Here is a 22,065-nt window from a genome sequence, read left to right on the forward strand (position 1 = left end):
CACTTTAACATTGGGAGTTGGGTCATCTAGACCCACTAGACAGTGCTCTGAACCTTTTTTCTTCAATGATTTGTGATCTTCACTGGTGTCCATGGATTACATGAAATCCTTCCACCTTTATCCACCTTTGTCATGGTAGGGAGAACACGTCAATGTAAGGGTGGGGTCATCTAAGATAGCACAAGGGTTAAAACCCTTGTGCTATCTTAGATGACCCCACTCATGTAATCCATGAGTACAACTAATCACTTAAAATAAAGTAAAAGCGTTTATGGACCCTCTGGCTTGCCATATCTGAACACACAACAGCAGATTTATCATCTGACAATCAACCATTAGGACATTACACAACAGTTTGCCCGTGTGTCCTTCAAAAACCTTTGGCTCTAGTTGGGGTTCCACTCAGTGTCAGGACATCAGGGGGGGCCGGCTCCAGGCCTGGAGGGCCTTCATCTGGATGGTTTTCAGAAACCCCTCAAGGAGGACACCGTCTTTTCTCTGTCCAAGGAGCGCAGCAGTTTGTGTCTCCGCCTACAGAACAGCCCTCTGAGGACAGCACTTCGCCTCCACCCGTGTCAGCGGGAGGTGATGCGTCATCTATATCGATGACCTCAAAGTCAGCATCATTCCATTGGTCAGCTTCATCCTCCTGTTCCTCCTCCTCCCGAGTCTATCAGCGCCTGTGTACTGTAGAAATGTATGTTTTTGTATCTTATACTTTATTAGATTGCAGCTTAATCTTAAGTGTGAAGTGAACTCATTTTGAACTCTCAAGACTTATTCTCCTGTGAAATTTCTTTTTTCTTTATGACTTCAGCGGCAAACTTTTCTCCTGCACACCCCTGTGAAAGAAATAGAATGTTCTTTGTGCAAATCTAGGAGTTTTGCAAAGACCCCATAAATATGCCATGGACTGCATTTCTACCATCTGGGTTGAAGGTCTTATCCCTGGGAAAGTGTTCAGATTCGTGTTCTCATGTGGAGGTTGGAGCTAACCTCTGCCCTAATGTCTGTGATGGAGTCTTCGGTTATCTGGGAAGGATTTATTAGGCCCTAATAGGGAATCTTTTCATGGGTGCACCGGGTGCACCTTCCTATCTGGTCCGACGACAGAGAGGAGCAAATCCAGAGGCTGCTATTCCATCTATTGGCCGGTGAGAGCAGGCGGGCTATATGACGAATCAGAGCAACCAGGGGCGGAGATTCGGCCGCCACGATGTTTCCTGAAGGAGGAGTTTCAACACACATGTTAAAAGGACTATTTTGGAAGTATTCTATTGTTCTCAAGAACACCTACGAGTAATTCGCATGTAACTTATGCGTCTGTAGGCCTTTTAACTTGAGAATCCAGATATCTGCAACAATGTGTTTTAATCTGTGTTAGAACTATTTGTTATGGCAATAAACTTTGTGTATTTTTAATCCGGTTGAATCCGTGGTCTGTTTTACCTCTCCCGACAATTGAACACGCATGGATGGAAAGATCTGAAAAGCGGAAAGATTCTTTCCTACAATTTTGGTGACCCCGACGTGATGTCAGGGAGCGGAACCGAATGGAACCGAACGCGGATCGAACGGACCGGATTATAGTGACGTATTTTATGAGATTCCTGAGACTTTCGGCGTAAAGTCAGGGGACCGCCCAGTAGCGGTTCTAGGCACGGGCCGTCCGGGCGGTGGCCTGGGGCGGAAAACTGAAGGGGGGCGGCACCGGCGGCTCAGCCCTTGTAAAATATTATATGCACCACTATTGGTTAACTTATGTCACAGTTTGTGAGTTTGTAACAGCCTGAACCTGGCCGCGCCGCCGCCCTCGCCCCGCAGCTGTGCGCTCTCCTGTCTTTGAGAAGTAGACACAAATGTGTGTGAAGAAGAAGGGAGGGGGCGCGGGGGGAGCACGGAGCACCACCGCGTTTGCGCATGCGCAAAACCTGGCGGGCTCATCTTTCAGGGGAGGCGACGGTCGCGGGCTTGATGAAAAAAATAAAAGTAAAAACTGCGACTGCGCCGTCATGTAGCGAATCAGCGCCCCTGGCTATAGCTGCACGCGCTCCTGCTGGAAATGTGTGAAGAAAGGGGGGGGGGGCTGCGGGGAATCAGTTCAATTGTGGGACGCTTCCAAATTAAGTGGCTAGGTGGGGACAAGGGCGGGGGTTTGAATCTACTTCATAAAACCTTTTTATAAGTCAGTCATAAGGTGACATTCTATAACCTACACTTTAATAAAGGTATAGAAAATATATTCTGCTTTTTTTGGGTTAATTTTGTGTTAAATGCCCAAATGAAAAAATGGCAACACAAAACAATGCTGTCACTAAGGTGACAGTTGGTTCAGTCGACGGACTTGATGTCTTCTTCGTGACGTGAGGACATTTATGCCAAACAAACGCCAAAAACATCTAAAATATGGAGAAAAAAAGGTCAAAGCCATCTGGTGCCCAATTTAGAAAGAAAAGAAAAGAAGAAGAGGAAAAAAGAGATAAAGAAAAGGGTAAGTCCTCACAGCTTGATGCATGTTCTTTCTAAATTCTAATGCTACCTGCCCTACAACAATGTTGCCGATGAAAACTTTATTTTGGTCGATGACCAACACTGAAGTAGGCCCAAATGTTGCAAATAGCGTCATTTTTTTTTTTTTTTTTAGATTTTATTCTTAAAAATTTGCTCTGCCTTAACTTGTAACATTAGTTATGATTCATGTGTCTGTCTGCTCTGCTGTAACACAAAGGTTTTGTTGGGTTTTGCTGTTGTATACTAGTTCATAATGTTAAAAAAGCTGTGATGGTTACACAGCATGCTGCTGCTGCCATAAGATGCTAATGGGGCAAATAATTTGAGATTGGTCTTAAATTTAATAATCGTTTGTGGCAGCCTAAACGTTTTCCCAATGTTTTTTTGACATTTAACTGGGGATTTAGGGGTTAATTTTGAGCCTGCATATGAAGTTTATTTTTTATTTGTTTTACAAATGTGGGATTATATTTTTAGCCAATAGAATTTCCATAAATCTGAAGGTAGTTTTAAAAATGAATATTTACCATTTACTGCAAATCTATGGGGACAAAACATAATTCAACAGGTCATAACTGAAAATTTTCCAATCAAAGGATTGAAGACGGAAAATATGAGCTAATTTTTCTTCTCTGAAGTAGAGATCGATATAGAACATGACAATTTAAATTTCCAATTCATAAATGTTTTTAAAATATTTATTTTATATTATTTATTTAATATTGATTTAATATTTCTTAGCTAACTGTATTTTTGCCATGCTTATGGTCTTTTATTTTTTGTGTTCTGATAACTATTATAATGCTGTTCAGAATTCTGACATCTTTTGTATCCACTTCTTAATTTCAATGACAATATAACATGTCAGTTGACAAAGACAAACAAAGTTCTGTTGTGACTATGGGGGGGGGGGGGGGGCGCCGGGGGAGGGTCTCGCCCGGGGAGTAATTCAGGGTAGAACCGCCACTGGGACCGCCCCTCCACGTGTTAGAGTTCTCCTGAGGTACCTCAAAGACAAATGGTAAGCAGAACCTGTTGTAAATTCTGCATATTGAGAACGTTATTCAATTAGTGAATAACTCAAATTAAAGGAGAATTCGAGTGTGTGGATGGCGTAGTAGTGTACCCCGTGGGGTAGTATGATAGGTTCACCCGATTTCTTTGGACAGGAAGTCCAAGAATTCGGAGGGTTGTGACTGTAAGCCTGCGACATTTAAATGTGCGAAAACAGAAGAAGAAATAGAGGTTACTAGGTTCACCTGTCGTCCTTGAACGAAGCGTTCAGATACAGAGGGTTATGCGTCTGTTTGGGCCTGAGACGCCTAAAGGCGGACGAAAAACAGTGTTACATAGGAACTAATTCTGCGCGAAGGATTATTTGGAAAAATGAAAGAGCTCTAAACTATTTTTTAGACGGAGAGTGACCAGTAAAGGATTCAAAATGAACATGAAAGGTGAATTTGACAGAAAAATGAGTAAAATTGTGCATTTTGTCCGGACAACGACAAAAACATGACTTGACGACTGACTATGATGACAATACATACGTGATTGCTGATGAATGGAATGAATGTATGAGATTTTGGAGACTAGACGGCTTATGAATGGAATGAATGCATGAAATTTTGGAAAGTATGGGATGAAAAATTGTTTGAAATCAGCGAATTTTGGCTTCATTTTCCATGTTTCTGTGTGGATTGTTTTCTCTACGGACGTGGCCATCTTGTTTTCGTCTTCCCGGTCGAATTAGCCAATGACGGGATGTTTTAGTTGCTTTCGAATGCGTCGACGGCTCTGATTGGCTGTATTCGTACCACGTGGTCAGCGTGACGGATAGACCCAAATTGGTGGAATATGCTACACTTTCACGAACAAATCTGAAGAGTTTGCGATCTAATTTGTGGTAAATTAATGGCGAGCGTCGTAATTATTGAGCGTGGTCATGGTTACTTCACTGACAGCCCTTAAATCATGTGCCATGCGATATGTTTTACTATCTGCTTTTAAAACTGGTCTCAAGGGAGTATACCACGAGTTCCACAAACCAAACTGAGTTTCCTTTATCCCCTCATCTGCATCCTTTACCCAGCGGTACTGAGACCTAAAAACCTGTGCTCCTGCAGTTACCTGAATCTCCACCGGGGGAACGGTGGAGCATGAACAAACATCAAAAGAACCTGTGGACCATGAAGCATCAGAGAGCGTTTTTAACATCACCTCTGCATCTTCGTGATCCGTCTGCTCTCTGCCGTGATGTCTGACAATGAGGAGTTTGTTCGTTGAAGGCAAAGTTATCCTGTACATTTTAGTGGAGGGATAAAAGTGAACATTTGAAAAAGCACAATTTTACCAGTCTTATTTTTAACTTCCCGCTTAGACAGAGGTCCGAGTTGCCGAGCCTCATGACCAGGGAAGACTGCTAATGGTATGTGAGGTACAGTTTACTCCAGTCCTCCCTGTGCCTGACCCACATCGCATGCTGTCAACTTAAACCCAACAATGTGTGTGGTTTACTGCCATTGATTTAGCAAATGCTTTCTTTTGCATTCCATTACATGAACATAGCAGACATCTATTTGCAATTCAGTATAAAGGTTTTCCGCTTGCAGTATGCACACTTTCCAGAAGGATTTAAAATTCTCTTGGCATTTTCAATCACTTTTTGAAGTCTCTTCTGCAGGATGTTTTGCTATCTCAGGGTTGTGTTTCCGAATGTATGTTGAGATCTTGCCTTTCACAGGAGCGTGGACAGGACGCCTGTTACTCTTAACGGAGCATAGAACTGTTTTGTTGTTTTCCTAATTTTATAATCAATTTATATTTTTACTTTCAATTTATCTGGTTTTATGAGTTTATGCATTATCTCTGTTTAACTCTGCAATGTTTCCCTCCACTGGTGGCCTGGGGGTTCCCCAGTCCAAGAGAGGGTGGTGGACATTATTATCATCATCGTTTAAATGTATTTGTTTAGAAAGGATGTTTAAATGGTAACTCAGATTGACCTTTTTCACTTTTTAGACAGCTGTGTGTGTGTGTGTTCATCTGGTTCTCTCATCCTCAGCAAGGATGAGGAGGTTTTACCACACTGTCCTGGGTTGATAAGGAAGTTATACGACTGTCCTTAATGAACTTTTCTCTTTGTCTTGAATTTGTATCCTCCCATTTAATAATCATAGCACGAGGAGACGCAGACCTTTGAGAAAAGAAACACAATGGACTTTTCCATCACATTTGCTGCTCTCCCCTGCGCATGCGTAACTTGATTCTTGTCTCATTGTGTTTTGTTATTGTTTTTCTGTTATTGTTTTTGGTTATTTTTGTTTATTTTTAAAGTTCCTGACCCTAACCCTAACCAATATTTAAAACCACAGCAGAATCATCTTGGGGAGAAGGTACCTATGGGTGGGCACCCCAAGCTCTTTTGCAGCCGTTCTGTTGTATTCTATGTATCAAATCTCTAATTACTAGGCTTATTGAGAAGTCCATAGGAGGCCAGGTCCAAGCTTGTGTATTTTTAATCCGGTTGAATCCGTGGTCTGCTCCCGACAATTGAACACGCATGGATGGAAAAATCTGAAAAGCGGAAAGATTCTTTCCTACAGTACTCGCTGTCATCCGCCTCTATTTGGCGTTCAACGCTTGGCTTCCTCCTGGGGCTGCCGGGGGCCGAGGCTAGCTTATACATAACGGGGAAGATGATGGCGGTGAAGGTGGAGGTGAGCAGGGACAGGTACATGAGCAGGGGCTGATTTGGGAACCGCCCCTGCAGGAAGCCCACCAGCGCCGGCAGAACCATCTCCCCCAGCGCCGCTCCCACCACAAACACCGCCGCCGTGTGGCCTGTGATCGTGGTGTACTGCTCCAACCACGAAATGCCGCTGGGGAAGGTGGTGGCCATGGAGGCCCCATACACGCCAGTGCACACCCACAGTGCCACCTTGTGGTTGCAGAAGAGGCAGAGCAGGAGGGATGAGAGCGTGGAGCCCAGCAGGCAGAGCAGGATCATGGTGCCGGGGTACATGCAGGTGGCAAAGAAGATGGCAAAGCCTCGGGTGGCGGCAAACGTACCCCAAAAGAGCGAGTTGAGCCCAGCGGCCTGGGCTTCAGGCATGTGAGAAAAGTCCTTGGCAAAGGTAAAGATGAAGGAGCCGTAGGCCACCTCGGCCCCCACATAGGCGAAGAAGAAGAGGAAGAGCAGGAAAACCAGAGCCAGGTGGTGTTTGGCCACCAGCTGCTTTCCTGACCCGGAATGAGACTGATCCTTCACAGTGCCACAGCGACTGTAGAGTAAGAAGAAGAGGACGGAGACCAGGAAGAGGAAGGAGCCGATCACTATGTAGGCCCACATGGACTTCAGGGAGGACTTGAGGTTGAAGGCAGTTTCGGGGGCGGGGGCTTTGGTGACGGGAAGTGTTGCGTTCAGAAGCTGCGTTCCCTTCTCGTCCGAACCAAACAGCAGCTTTGCGATGACGGGTGACACGAAGGCTCCTGCGGCGAAGCTGAAGTGAAGAGCCTGCATGTGGGGGCCGGCCTGGTCCCCCCAGGTGTTTAGGATGAGCACGTTCCCACCTACCCCCAACAGAAGAAACAGCAGATGTCAAGTAACTGCAGCATAGAAGCAGACAGTCTGAGGACGCTCACACTGGCATGTGTGACTAAACCAGCTCTGGATGGAAACAAGGTTCTGGGTCTGCTTGCAACTGAACCCTGGTGCATCTCACAGCAACGTGAATGCAGAGAAACTTTCTCAAGTCTTCAACACCAGAGCTTTAGCTCCGGTGTTTACATTCTTCCGACCAGAACTCTCCAATTCTTCTGAAAGGTTACGGTGCATCGTAGAGCGTGGGTTTTTCGGGTGTCCCCCCTGACATCTCCGGTGTTAAAGGGTTGAGAAGTGGGGGTGAACTACAGAGCACGAGGAAAAACATTCTACTGCTATGTCCAATAATCCAGAGAAGAAGAAAAAATGTCTCTGTTATCATCTACTTAGCATTCTTTGGGTTTTCCCCTCTGTTCTGATTTTGTTTAAGAAAATAATTGCCCCTCAAAGACGTAGCAGTTGGAATTGCCCAACAGGGTCAAATGTTCTTATAATATCTAGTCAACTAAAGCTAGACAAAGAATGGAAGACTTGCAACCAGACTCTAAAAGATTTGAGACCAGATTGAGACTGAGAAACTACAGGGTCTGTAAGACTAGAATGATGTGGTAAAAAGGGGATCAATGTGAACAAAACGAAGATAAATCTTTTAACTATTGCAGGTACAAAGTATTCAACTGGACTCTTGCACCCGGCCGTGTCTCACCTGTGTCCAGAACGCCCATGGATACTCCGATGCTGGACATGAAGGCGGTGAGGAGCGCGGCCTGCTGGCAGAACGGGATTGCATACATTCCGAATGCTGTGAGAATCGTGGAAAATCCTGGAAGAGAGGAATGGCTTTCATGGAATGTCGTCTTTATCTGTCAGCCGGTGCTTCTGTGCAGAGCGGGTCACTGTGACCCTGTTTTAGGTCAGATGTTTTTTCAAGGTAAAACAGCAGATAGAGGAAGAGCTAAGACAAACAGAGAAGAGTTCTGCAGGATGTCTGGAATGTTCTAAATGTTTCCTCAGACAACATTTGTCCTTCTCACAGTCATTTGACCTCGGCTCAACGTGAGGACATACCCAGCAGCAGGTGGGGGTTCATGCAGTCAAAGAGAACCCCCCCAATGAGAGATCCACCAATGTAGCCTCCAGAGCGCCCTATGAAGATGTAGGAGATGTTGCTGATGTCCTTCTTCACATTCAAAGCCAGATCCTCAAAGGTGGGGCCGAGAACAGAGATGCTCATGCCCTGCAAAGAGGAGGGGGGCAGGTTAAAGGAGGTGGATCCTCTCCCTAGATTTTCCCTTCAAAGAAAGTAAACTCTATTTTGATAGCGTGAAGGGATTTATCTGTAGCAGATTCTTTACTTTTTACAAAACCGTTGGGTTCAGTTGAAACTTTGGGGAGTCATGTGATCAAGATGAACGAGCAGAAACTGTTTTACTTCACGGTGGAACCACTAGGTAGCTGGAGGTCAAACACGCCGCTCTAATCATTGCTGATTAACTGGATCAGATGATTCTGGTTATGAATGACTAAACACACCTGATCTAGCAGTACGTGGGCCAAAGATCACTGGGAAACTAATACGATGGAAGAGTTTTGTCCCAGGGCCAAACTTTGTCGCGGCGTCAAGCATCGCCGTTCAAAGGTTCAGTGACACTTTTTAAACGGCGGCTCCTCCCCTTTGGAAACGCCAAAACCCAGGAGTGTGTATGCAGATGGATTTCAGTGAGCTGATACAGCTTGACTGGCAGGTTTTGCAAATATGAACATCCTGTCTGTACAGGAAACTGGAGTGTTTACTGAAAATGGCTGTAAGGGGGGGTTTAAAAAAAATCTGATATCATTCAATGGGTAAAGTAAACCTGCTTGTATGCCTCTTTACTATTTCTAGCCACAGGATCATCTATTGTAGTTTATGGATGATATGCTAACTAACTTAACTCCAACAGCACACAGAAACCAAAACAGCCTGATTTTTATGTGCAATTTGTCAGGTTTAACTTAGCAAATAAGTGTTGATTAATCTTTAACATGTTTTAGCTCAGTGATTATTATTTTAAATAATAAATCAAACAGCTCATGTGATGTTAGCATCGCTAACATTTAAACGTGAAAACTAGCAACAGCAACCCTTCTCACACCGGGCCCAGAAGCTCCTTCAAGCAGATAATTCCACTTAAAAGCTCATGTAAACATGCATATCTGCACATCTCAGTTTTTGAGCTCTACCTACAAAACGCGCAGCCAGCGAACGAACGTGAAAAGTTAAACCTGTCGAACTTTGACCAATCAGGGCCTCGGTAGTGACGAATGGGCGGCGTCCTTTTTTGAAACGGGGAAATACAAACAGTTTGAAAATTGATCACGAAGGAGACTTTAATAATTGCACTTTATGTCTGGCAGGAATAGCACACTAGAGCTGTGAAAGAAAAAGTCTGGAGCAAAATCTGCACCGCTTCGATATTTCCCAGCCAGCCTCTTCCGGCGCGAGTATCGGGTAGCAACAGTCCAGTGTGAGTACCGCATGCTGAAAGGTACATACCTGGTGTGAACGTTGCCCAACACTGGAGATGTGACACTTAAAATAACAAACACTCTGGCTCACCATAACTCTTTGAGCATTTACACAACGAACACAAATCAGCTGATTCTGATGTGCAGAAAAGCAGCTTAGAATGTACTGTAAAGTGTTGCGTGACGGTGCAAAGCCAATTGTGTCTGCGTCAGAATCAGCTGATTCCATTTGATTGCATATACTTCATCAATACTTTATTAATGGAAAGTGTTGCATTCAGGTGCCAGGCTGCACTTCAGGATCTGCTGGAATTATGTTAATAAATAGTTGAAGAGTTACGGTAATCGACTAAATGGTAAAGTTTTGAGACAGTGGCAAAAAGCACATGCAATGTAAACATACTGCCCCTGCTGTCTTGGCAAGAGTACTTCTTAAATATAAATCAAATTAAAACATTGTGTAAAACCTAAACCTATTTCTCTATTTATATTGATTAAATACTGGAAGAAGAAAAAAAAAAACGTTAGTCGATGCATTAAAGAATTATTTTTTTACTATGTTGGCTCTCCATACCTGAGCTACTGCCAAACCACGCATTCACTGTGTTCTTACTGGTTCGGTTCTGATACTTACCAAGCCCAGGGAAGACCCACAAAGCACAAGCGTGACCACCCAGCGCGCGCAGGTTCCCCGTCCGCCGTTTCCCCGTCCGCCGTTTCCTCGTCCGCCGTTTCCTCCACCGACCACCTTCACCCGGTCTTCGCATCCCGGTTTCGGTATCAGGGCGCTCCTGAGCTTTCTCCCCGCGTCGTTCCTCTTATCGAACAGGGTGTCTTCGTCCTGCTCATCGTCCTCATCGTCCCCCTTGCTGGCGAATCGGACGTGCGTCTTTTTGACGACGCTATCTCGCTCGGCGGAGGAAGACATATCTGTCAGTATGCGCCGCGGCCCTGATGCTGCCGTAGATGCCAGTACGAATCCTTCTTTATGCGGTTCTGGAGCCTCACGTTAATCGCTCGTGGTTTCATCCGTTTTCAGACCATTTTCAACACCGGCGGTGCGGGAGAATGAAGCGGAGCTGCGAGCGATAATGCCGCCGAAGTCCTCTACGGGTCAACGTCCAATGTCTTAACAGTAGGCCTGCAAAGATCGTCTATGCACTACGAGGCTCACTCAGTTAATTAGTGGGGCACTGTTGAGGGAACTGGTGGGGAAATTAAATGCATATTAAACTATCCGAGACAGCATAAACCACTCAGCACACACATCTTCATCTCAACGTATATGTTCAGTTAAAAAACCTATTGATTCCGATCTTCTTTTGATAAATCAAATTAGCAGCTGAAAAAGCTACCATACCTCCAATAAAATCGCAGCTGTCAGATTGCAGTTATAATTCCAACCCTTGGGGCTTAAATCTACAGCAGAGTACAGCATCTGTCGTTATTTCTCATCTCTGATTTACCACAAGCAAATTGTTTAGTGCAACAGGAAGTAAAACCGTCTTATGGAATGCTAAATGGGTCAAAATTTGCTTTCCTTACATTTACAATTCCAGCCAAAATGTTAGCACTAGCACCACTACAGAAAGGCTTTAAATACATGTCGTTACACATAAATATATTTATCATATTTTAATATCCAATAATCTCCCAAAGTTATTTGACAGTGTTATACTATTTAATATATTGATTTCTGTGGGAGTTTTGGGATAGATTAGATTAATTTACAGAAATCTTTTGAAATAAAAACTCACCAATTAACTGAAGGACATCCAGGAATGAGAAAATAATTTATGTAAAAATAAGTGTTTTTATTTCTTTCTTTTTTTTTAACCTTTTTTGTAACCCTGCAGCTATCCTAGGCATTTTAACATTGGGAGTTGGGTCATCTAGACCCACTAGACCAGGGGTCTCAAACTCGCGGCCCGCGGGCTATTTGCAGCCCCCAAGATGATATTTTGCGGCCCCCGCTTTAATATGAAAGTTCAATGGTAATGCGGCCCACCAGTTTGTATGAATGACATCTTTTCAGTTTTGTGCGCCGAGCTGAAGAACCAACCAATCACAGTGGGGTATATGACTCTTGGGGGCGGGACATTGACCGGGCTTGAAAGCAGGAGAACATTTAATTCATGTAACCTGACCGCCCACTCCCTGGACCACATTTAAGGAGTTCCTCACTTTATTTTTTGGAACGTATCTAAACACATGCAGTCAGTGCTGAACTTTTCTCTGGGTCGCACAGACCCGGAGGAGGGCTGAAGTTATGGTTATGGTTATGGGTACGGTTACGCGCGCGCGGCGTATTATTCCCAACACGGGTCTCTCCGCTCAGGCAGGAGGAGATGGGTCACTGCAGAGAATAGATGTCCCACACCTACATGCGTGACAGCTAAAGGGGCTTTAACATTAATCACGCGCGAGCGAAAATACGATGTAGTCTCAGACACACTGAAAATACGTGGGGAAAATGCAACGATAGACGTGAGATGAACCAGCGCTGCGCCTGGATCCGCAGGGGGGGGGGGTGAAACGGAGGCGAAGCTGCAGCGAGACTGAAGGAGAACAGGAAGTTGGAGTTGTTCTAATGCAATTTAGTTTTAATGTGCCTCTCCCCCTTAGTGTGATCTGTGATATTATATCTTTAATATTTATTTTAATGTTTTGTAATGTATGTAGCCTTTTCTTAATCAATAGGTATTTTAAATTATTTTAATTGATCACTGACTACAAAAACCGTCAGGACACATTTCCCATAATGCATTGTTTTGTAGTCATTTGCGGTTTGCAGTCAGTGCAGTACTAGGTTTCCAGCTGCGTTCGCTCAGGTTGGGGCCTTGCTGCTCCCGCCCCTTTCTGGTGATATTTTTGTGATGATTGACAGGTGATGTTGGAGCAAAAACAAAAATATATGTCTCACATCAGATAATCTGCGGAGCGTTTCGTCCACCTGGGTGATCTCAAACTCGCTTATTGTGCATCTTGGCTGCACATATTTGGTGTCCCCAACATGAATTTCCATCAATTTTTTTATGAAAATATAGGAGTGGCTGACCGGCTTCTCTACATTAACTTGTGGCCGGGGTTTAAATGTGCAAAAAGTCATAAGAAAGAAAATCCAAAAATGGTAACAGAATTTTGTTTCTCCTTTACTCATTTGTGTTTTAAAAGGTAAACCTAAAAAAAAACCATTCAACACAGATTCAAAATATGGACCATATCCTCTCTGACTTCTCAACCTTAAATTTCAATAAGTCCAAGTTCAGTCTAGATTTCCTGACAATCATCTTCATCCACACTGAGGGTCCCAGCTGTTTGGGAGGAAGTGCTGCCAAGTGTCCAGCAGTAAAAAGACAAGAGAAGCCGTGTTCAGAAGAACCATTGATGGATTTACAGAACTGTAGAATTAGAGTCTTCTTATGTGTTTAATAGTTATAATTCAACAGTGTTTACTGAACTGTGTTGATAGGGATATTTAAATTAGAAATACAGAAGACTGAATGAACAGAAATGTATTACCGATTTTTTTTTTTTATTTACGTATCTTATTTGAGTTTTTTGAGTACATTTTGTACATAAAAACAGTTAATAATAGAGTGTAGTTAATAGTACATGTTCCATTCAAATTTACTGGCTCTCAGACACTCACAGGTTGCGTGTGTGTGTGTCTTGAAGTTGCGGCCCTCTCTCAGCTAGACCCCGCCTTCAGTGGCCCCCAGGCAATTTGAGTTTGAGACCCCTGCACTAGACAGTGCGCCAAACCTTTTTTCTTCTTCTTCTACTTCTTCATCATCATTATGTAAAACCAAAACCAAAACTGCAAAATACAAATAAGAAATAAATGTACCCATTTATAAATGATAAATGTGAACAATAATTTGAGTATAAGTGGAAATATAAGCATTTATACGTCTTTATTTAATATTTTGTATGTTCAGAATTTTAAAATTAGTGTTCGCCATAATTCATGTCAATGCAAGATTTTAAGACACATTGTTGAAAAAGTCAGACTAACTGACTGTCTAGAACAGATAAACAGCAGTTTCTGTTTCTATACTGACAAACCGGAAAATGCAGAACGCACTAAATATGTGTTAGCAAAACAATTAAACAATACGATAGCGTGAGTTTAAACATTTATCAGCCATCATCCCGTTATCATTATTTACTCTACTCTCCGCCGTTTATGAAGGTCATCATGTCCGACCTCATCCTGGCAACTTGGGTATCAGAATTATTTTCGAGTTTTCCATTGGAAATTACGACGACAACGGTGTCGTTTGTGCAAACTTGACCTCGCTCGGATTGATTAGTATTTACTAAATTTTAACGTAAATCTGCGCAGAAAGGCTGGATAATGTGAAAATACGGCCCCAACATCCTCCAAACTTACCTTGGGATTGATGTTGAAGTTCTTCATGTTTTTTCAGCGCCTGATGGATAAAGTCTCTTTGGCATGGAGTTCTCTTGTCACTTTGATCAGTGTGACGAAACGCGCTCGTTTTTGTTTCTTTTTCCCAACTTTATTGAACCAAAATGCACTCGTAAATGCACACTGTGGTCCTGTACAGATCAGCCTGATAGTTGTGAACACAGGCTGATGTTTAATGCATTCTGTTCAAAGGGTGCCCTTTTCCTCTAACTTTCATGGAGCTGATGATTGTCCAGAATCATCCGTTTGTTTTATAACTGTGGGACTGTTGCAATACTCTTAATAATTTATTCTACGCAGAGTCCGTTATTTCATTGTGGTTTAGTATCTAACTGTTCTGAAAGCAGGCGGAGACAAAACCCTCAGCTCCTCTCAGATGTGCGCAGCATGTGTGTGTTTGTATAAATGTACAAATTCAAGTGTTTTTGGTGGTTTTTAATGGATGATGCTGTGGGTGAAGGTGTCAGACTGAAAATAAAAATGTCAAGTATTCAGTTGTTTCCCTTATTCAAAGTCTAACTGCTTGTTAATGTAAATTTCTATTCATCCAATCAGATGGCAGCATCTCAGTGCATTTAGGCCTGTAGACATGGTCGAGACGATCTGCTGCAGTTCAAACCGAGCATCAGAATGGGGGAATAATAGTGATTGAAGTGACTTTGAACGTGGCATGGATGTTGGTGCCAGACGGGCTGATCTGAGTGTTTCAGAAACTGCTGATCTACTGGGATTTTCACCCACAACCATCTCTAGAGTTCACAGAGAATGGTTTTATGAGAGACAAAAATCCAGCGAGCGGCAGTTCTGTGGGTGGAAATGCCTTGATGTCAGAGAAAAGACCGACTGGTTCCAGCTGATACCAAGGTAACAGCAACTCAAAGAACCTACTGGTTACAAATCTGTTTAACCCTTGTGCTGTCCTAGATGACCCCACCCTTCCATGGATGTGTTCTCCCTACCATGACAAAGGTGGATAAAGGTGGAAAAATTTCATGTAATCCATGGACACCAGTGAAGATCACAAATCATTGAAGAAAAAAGGTTTAGCGCACTGTCTAGTGGGTCTAGATGACCCAACTCCCAACGCTAAAATGCCTAGGATAGCACAAGAGATAAAACTATTCGGGCTGTAAAAGCTTCATACATGTGAGTTTGTGTTTGCATGAATCCAAACGTTAAAGGAGTGTAGTTTTGAAGAATTTAATGAACAGTAATCTGGCTGAAGGTTACAACATTCAGAATAAAAAGTTCATCTTGCTACCTGTAAGTTTAGACATGATTTACAGTCACGACACGTGGGGTTCAGATATGGCAAGCCAGTGCAGTCAAAAAGTCTTCAGTGCAGACGGTGACAGTCAAAGTGCATTCCGTGTTCTACAGTAAATCACATGGAGAGGTAAAGATCATATTTTAATTTACCGACGAGGTATTATTGTAGTAAATCTAACTTCAAATCAGAGAACTGAACAGCATTTGATGGCTGGGAAATTGTGCCTTCCACCAAACAGCTAATGATGATCGTCATAAGCAACTGATTTAGCCCCATAGAGCTAAATAGTGGGGGGTGGGGGGGCATTGCAGGGCTTGTTTATTAATGTTTACTAATCAGAAACAATAAACACAATAACAGAGTAGCAGCAAACTTCCTTCAGAGATTTTTTGGTGCATTATAGAATGAACAGCATTTACAGTCCTTCATTTCTAAAGACCAGAATAACATTGTTAGAGTTTCTATATTCATCTTTAGAGAAACTTGACTTTTCCATGCAGTTTGGTTTTTCACTTTCCAAACCATCAGAAAACATTTGTAGAATAATTGTGTAAATCCAGATCTTTTTAACTTTTAATCCAGACCTTTTTAACTGTTAAATCAAAACCTTCAGTGCAACTCAGAATTAGTTTTTACTAAAATACCCAAGAAAAACAAGACGTCTCTTCATTCATCTAAACACTTAAAAACAAGTTTTAACTATTACTAAAATTTGAAATAAAAATGTTCTGTTTTTTATCATGTCAAAATATGCCCACATATTTACTTTTTGAGTTTTGAATGTTAAACAAATCTAAGTTTTTTGCGCCTCTAATACGGTAGCTTAAAATAAAGTAAAGGCGTTTATGGACCCTCTGGCTTGCCATATCTGAACACACGACAGCACATTAAACATCTGACAATCAACCATTAGGACATTACACAACAGTCTGCCCGCGTGTCCTTCAAAAACCTTTGGCTCTAGTTGGGGTTCCACCCAGTGTCAGGACATCAGGGGGGGCCGGCTCCAGGCCTGGGGGGCCGGCTCCAGGTCTGGGGGGCCTTCATCTGGATGGTTTTCAGAAGCCCCTGAAGCAGGACACCGTCTTCCTGGAGTTCAACAACCCTCAATTCTGAAAGGAGCCACTGAAGCGGTCAGTCCAAACCTTCAGACATGGTATGTTCCGGACCCGGCCCACAAAGTGGTTCTGGGTAAATTCGGTCACTCTTTTCCCTGTCCAAGGAGCGCAGCAGTTTGTGTCTTGGAGAGTCTCCGCCTACAGAACAGCCCTCTGAGGACAGCGCTTCGCCTCCACCCGTGTCAGCGGGAGGTGATGCGTCATCCATCTCGATGACCTCAAAGTCAGCATCATTCCACTGGTCAGCTTCATCTTCCTGTTCCTCCTCTTCCTCCTCATTGTCACCCGAGTCTAACAGCGCCTGTCTGTACTCGCTGTCATCCGCCTCTATTTGGCGTTCAACACTTGGCTTCCTCCTGGGGCTGCCGGGGGCCGAGGCTAGCTTATACATAACGGGGAAGATGATGGCGGTGAAGGTGGAGGTGAGCAGGGACAGGTACATGAGCAGGGGCTGATTTGGGAACCGCCCCAGCAGGAAGCCCACCAGCGCCGGCAGAACCATCTCCCCCAGCGCCGCTCCCACCACAAACACCGCCGCCGTGTGGCCTGTGATCGTGGTGTACTGCTCCAACCACGAAATGCCGCTGGGGAAGGTGGTGGCCATGGAGGCCCCATACACGCCGGTGCACACCCACAGTGCCACCTTGTGGTTGCAGAAGAGGCAGAGCAGGAGGGATGAGAGCGTGGAGCCCAGCAGGCAGAGCAGGATCATGGTGCCGGGGTACATGCAGGTGGCAAAGAAGATGGCAAAGCCTCGGATGGCGGCAAACGTACCCCAAAAAAGCGAGTTGAGCCCAGCGGCCTGGGCTTCAGGCATGTGAGAAAAGTCCTTGGCAAAGGTAAAGATGAAGGAGCCGTAGGCCACCTCGGCCCCCACATAGGCGAAGAAGAAGAGGAAGAGCAGGAAAACCAGAGCCAGGTGGTGTTTGGCCACCAGCTGCTTTCCTGACCCGGAATGAGACTGATCCTTCACAGTGCCACAGCGACTGTAGAGTAAGAAGAAGAGGACGGAGACCAGGAAGAGGAAGGAGCCGATCACTATGTAGGCCCACATGGACTTCAGGGAGGACTTGAGGTTGAAGGCAGTTTCGGGGGCGGGGGCTTTGGTGACGGGAAGTGTTGCGTTCAGAAGTTGCGTTCCCTTGTCGTCCGAACCAAACAGCAGCTTTGCAATGATGGGTGACACGAAGGCTCCTGCGGCGAAGCTGAAGTGAAGAGCCTGCATGTGGGGGCCGGCCTGGTCCCCCCAGGTGTTTAGGATGAGCACGTTCCCACCTACCCCCAACAGAAGAAACAGCAGATGTCAAGTAACTGCAGCATAGAAGCAGACAGTCTGAGGACGCTCACACTGGCATGTGTGACTAAACCAGCTCTGGATGGAAACAAGGTTCTGGGTCTGCTTGCAAGTGAACCCTGGTGCATCTCACAGCAACGTGAATGCAGAGAAACTTTCTCAAGTCTTCAACCACCATCGAAGAGCGTGGGTTTTTCGGGTGTCCCCCCGACATCTCCGGTGTTAAAGGCTTGAGAAGTGGAGGTGAACCACAGAGTACGAGGAGAAACATTCTACTTCCAATAATCCAGAGAAGAAGAAAAAATGTCTGTCTGTTAATCATCTACCCAGCATTCTTTGGGTTTTTTCCCGCTATCTGTTCTGATATTGTTTAAGAAAATAATTCCCCCTGAAAGACGCAGTAGTTGGAATTGCCCAACAGGGTCAAATGTATCAACTAAGACGTGACAAACAATGTTAGTCAACTAAAACAAAATTAAAAACGTGATAAAAAAAGTCGCTCACAATGGTGAACTATTACTGACATAAAAACAAAAATATAAGAGCGGGACAAATGGAAAAGAGGTCTCTGTTTCTGAGTCTTTTGGAAGATTTCCAATCAGAGAAAATTTAGAGTGTCGGTAGTCATCTTGATTTGGTTCCCTTTAAAACTAGACCCAAAGATTTAAGACTAGACAAAACTAAAGTACTTATAATATCATAATTAAAGCTAGACAAAGTTTGGAAGACTTGCAACTAGACTCTAAAAGATTTGAGACCAGACTGAGACTGAGAGACTACAAGGTCCAAAAGACTAGAATGATGTGGTGAAAAGGGGATCAATGTGAACTAAATCGTTCAAACTATTGTTCGTATTAAGTATTCAACTGGACTCTTGCACCCGGCCGTGTCTCACCTGTGTCCAGAACGCCCATGGATACTCCGATGCTGGACATGAAGGCGGTGAGGAGCGCCGCCTGCTTGCAGAACGGGATCGCATACATTCCCAATGCAGTGAGAATCATGGAAAATCCTGGAAGAGAGGAATGGCTTTCATGGAATGTCGTCTTTATATGTCAGCCGGTGCTTCTGTGCAGAGCGGGTCACTGTGACCCTGTTTTAAGTCAGATCTTTTTTCAAGGTAAAACAGCAGATAGAGGAAGAGCTAAGACAAACAGAGAAGAGTTCTGCAGGATGTCTGGAATGTTCTAAATGTTTCCTCAGACAACATTTGTCCTTCTCACAGTCATTTGACCTCGGCTCAACGTGAGGACATACCCAGCAGCAGGTGGGGGTTCATGCAGTCAAAGAGAACCCCCCCAATGAGAGATCCACCAATGTAGCCTCCAGAGCGCCCTATGAAGATGTAGGAGATGTTGCTGATGTTCTTCTTCACATTCAAAGCCAGATCCTCAAAGGTGGGGCCGAGAACAGAGATGCTCATGCCCTGCAAAGAGGAGGGGGGCGGGTTAAAGGAGGTGGATCCTCTCCCTAGATTTTCCCTTCAAAGAAAGTAAACTTTATTTTGATAGAGTGAAGGGATTTATCTGTAGCAGATTCTTTACTTTTCACAAAAACATTGGGTTCAGTTGAAACTTTGGGGAGTCATGTGATCAAGATGAACGAGCAGAAACTGTTTTACTTCACGGTGGAACCACTAGGTAGCTGGAGGTCAAACACGTCGCTCTAATCATTGCTGATTAACTGGATCAGAAGATTCTGGTTATGAATGACTAAACACACCTGATCTAGCAGTACGTGGGCCAAAGATCACTGGGAAACTAATACGATGGAAGAGTTTGGATGTGGATTTCTTTTGTACCTGGGCCAAACTTTGTCGCGGCGTCAAACATCGCCGTTCAAAGGTTCAGTGACACTTTTTAAACGGCGGCTCCTCCCCTTTGGAAACGGCAAAACCCAGGAGTGTGTATGCAGATGGATTTCAGTGAGCTGATACAGCTTGACTGGCAAGTTTTGCAAATATGAACATCTTTGTCTGTACAGGAAACTGGAGGGGTTTACTGAAAATGGCTGTAAGGGGGGGTTTAAAAAAAATCTGATATCATTCAGTGGGTAAAGTAAACCTGCTTGTATGCCTCTTTACTATTTCTAGCCACAGGATCATCTATTGTAGTTTATGGATGATAAGCTAACTAACTTAACTCCAACAGCACACAGAAACCAAAAAAGCCTGATTTTGAAATGCAATTTGTCAGGTTTAACTTAGTAAATAGGTGTTGAGTAATCTTTAACATATTTTAGCTCAGTGGTTATTATTTTAAATAATAAATCAAACAGCCCATGTGATGTTACTTACCATTGCTAACATTTAAACGTGAAACTAGCAACAGCAACCCTTCTCACACCGGGCTCAGAAGCTCCTTCAAGCTGACAATTCCACTTAAAAGCTCATGTAAACATGCATATCTGCACATCTCAGGCTTCTGTCGCGCTCACGCCTCAGTTTTTGAGCTCTACGTACAAAACGCGCAGCCAGCGAACGATTAAGTTAAACCCGTCGAACTTTGACCAATCAGGGCCTCGGTAGTGACGAATGGACGGCGTCCTTTTTCAAAACGGAGAAATGCAAACAGTTTGAATATTGATCACGAAGGAGACTTTAATAATTGCACTTTATGTCTGGCAGGAATAGCACACTAGAGCTGGAATAGCACACTAGAGCTGTGAAAGAAAAAGTCTGGACCAAGATCTGCACCACTTCCATATTTCTCAGCCAGCCTCTTCCGTGCGCGAGTATCGGATAGCAACAGTCCAGTGTGAGTACTGCGTGCTGAAAGGTACATACCTGGTGTGAACGTTGCCCAACACTGGAGATGTGACACTTAAAATAACAAACACTCTGGCTCACCATAACTCTTTGAGCATTTACACAACGAACACAAATCAGCTGATTCTGATGTGCAGAAAAGCGGCTTAGCATGTGCTGTAAAGTGTTGCGTGTCGGTGCAAAGCCGCTTGTGTCTGCGTCAGAATCAGCTGATTCCCGTTGATTGCATACTTCATCAATACTTCATTAATGGAAAGTGTTGCATTCAGGTGCCAGGCTGCACTTCAGGATCTGCTGGAATTATGTTAATAAACAGTTGAAGAGTTACGGTAATCGACTAAATGGTAAAGTTTTGAGACAGTGGCAAAAAGCACATGCAATGTAAACATACTGCCCCTGCTGTCTTGGCAATAGTACTTCTTAAATATAAATCAAATTAAAAACATTGTGTTAAACTTAAACCTATTTCTCTATTTATATTGATTAAATACTGGAAGAAGAAAAAAACGTTAGTCGATGCATTTAAGAATTATTTTTTTTTACTATCTTGGCTTTCCATACATAAGCTAATGCCAACCACGCACTGTGTTCTTACTGGTTCGGTTCTGATACCTACCAAGCCGAGGAAAGATCCACAAAGCACGAGCGTGACCATCCAGCGCGCGCAGGTTCCCCGTCCGCCGTTTCCTCCACCGACCACCTTCACCCGGTCCTCGCATCCCGGTTTCGCCGTCCTCCTGACAGCCTTCAGAGCGCTCCTGAGCTTTCTCCCCGCGTCGTTCCTCTTATCGAACAGGGTGTCTTCGTCCTGCTCGTCGTCGTCATCGTCCCCCATGCTGGCGAATCGGACGTGCTTCTTTTTAACGACGCTATCTCGCTCGGCGGAGGAAGACATACCTGTCAGTCTGCGCCGCGGCCCTGACGCTGCCGCAGATGCCCGTACAAATCCTTCTTTTTGCGGTTCTGGAGCCTCACGTTCAACGGTCGTGGTTTCATCCGTTTTCAGACCATTTTCAACACCGGCGGTGCGGGAGAATGAAGCGGAGCTGCGAGCGATGCGGCCGCGGAAGTCCTCTACGTGTCAACATCCAAATCCAATGTCTAACAGGAGGCCTGCAAAGATCGTCTATGCACTACGAGGCTCACTCAGTTAATTAGTGGGGCACTGTTGAGGGAACTGGTGGGGAAATTAAATGCATATTAAACTATCCGAAACAGCATAAACCACTCAGCACACACATCTTCATCTCAATGAATGTTCAGTTAAAAAAAACTAATAATTCCAATCTTCTTTTGATAAATCAAATTAGCAGCTGAAAAAGCTACCATACCTCCAATAAAATCGCAGCTGTCAGATTGCAGTTATAATTCCAACCCTTGGGGCTTAAATCTACAGCAGAGTACAACATCTTTCGTTATGTCTCATCTCTGATTCACCACAAGCAAATTGGTCAGGCCAACAGGAAGCAATACCGTCTTATGGAATGCTAAATGGGTCAAAATTTGCTTTCCTTACATTAAAAATTCCAGCCAAAATGTTAGCACTAGCACCACTACAGAAA

At 44.1% G+C, this 22,065-nt stretch overlaps 2 protein-coding genes across 4 annotated transcripts; both read right to left on the reverse strand.

The window, feature by feature from the left end:
• Positions 1 to 249: 249 nt before the first annotated feature.
• LOC101167758 (sodium-dependent glucose transporter 1) lies at positions 250 to 21,937 on the reverse strand. 3 transcript variants are annotated; one of them, XM_020714901.2, is made up of 5 exons: positions 21,120 to 21,937; positions 18,994 to 19,162; positions 18,632 to 18,748; positions 16,538 to 17,717; positions 250 to 498 (listed from the first exon to the last, which is right to left on the reverse strand). In XM_020714901.2, exons 1-5 carry the CDS (start codon positions 21,396 to 21,398, stop codon positions 465 to 467), a joined length of 1,779 nt encoding a protein of 592 aa, XP_020570560.2. In that variant the 5' UTR covers positions 21,399 to 21,937; the 3' UTR covers positions 250 to 464. The 3 variants fall into 3 exon arrangements, with proteins under 3 accessions (XP_020570560.2, XP_004083572.2, XP_023808832.1); XM_004083524.4 differs by lacking the exon at positions 250 to 498 and having other exon boundaries at positions 15,239 to 17,717; positions 21,120 to 21,680; positions 21,835 to 21,932; XM_023953064.1 differs by lacking the exon at positions 250 to 498 and having other exon boundaries at positions 15,239 to 17,717; positions 21,120 to 21,934.
• LOC101170320 (sodium-dependent glucose transporter 1-like) lies at positions 699 to 11,044 on the reverse strand. Its single transcript, XM_011491661.3, has 5 exons — positions 10,254 to 11,044; positions 8,180 to 8,348; positions 7,818 to 7,934; positions 6,024 to 7,080; positions 699 to 1,416 (listed from the first exon to the last, which is right to left on the reverse strand). The coding sequence occupies exons 1-4, from the start codon at positions 10,545 to 10,547 to the stop codon at positions 6,026 to 6,028; spliced, it is 1,635 nt and encodes a 544-aa protein (XP_011489963.2). The 5' UTR covers positions 10,548 to 11,044; the 3' UTR covers positions 699 to 1,416; positions 6,024 to 6,025.
• Positions 21,938 to 22,065: the final 128 nt, after the last annotated feature.

The sequence above is a fragment of the Oryzias latipes genome, chromosome 24 (assembly GCF_002234675.1).
Source record: "Oryzias latipes chromosome 24, ASM223467v1".
NCBI classification, from domain to species: Eukaryota; Metazoa; Chordata; class Actinopteri; order Beloniformes; family Adrianichthyidae; genus Oryzias; species Oryzias latipes.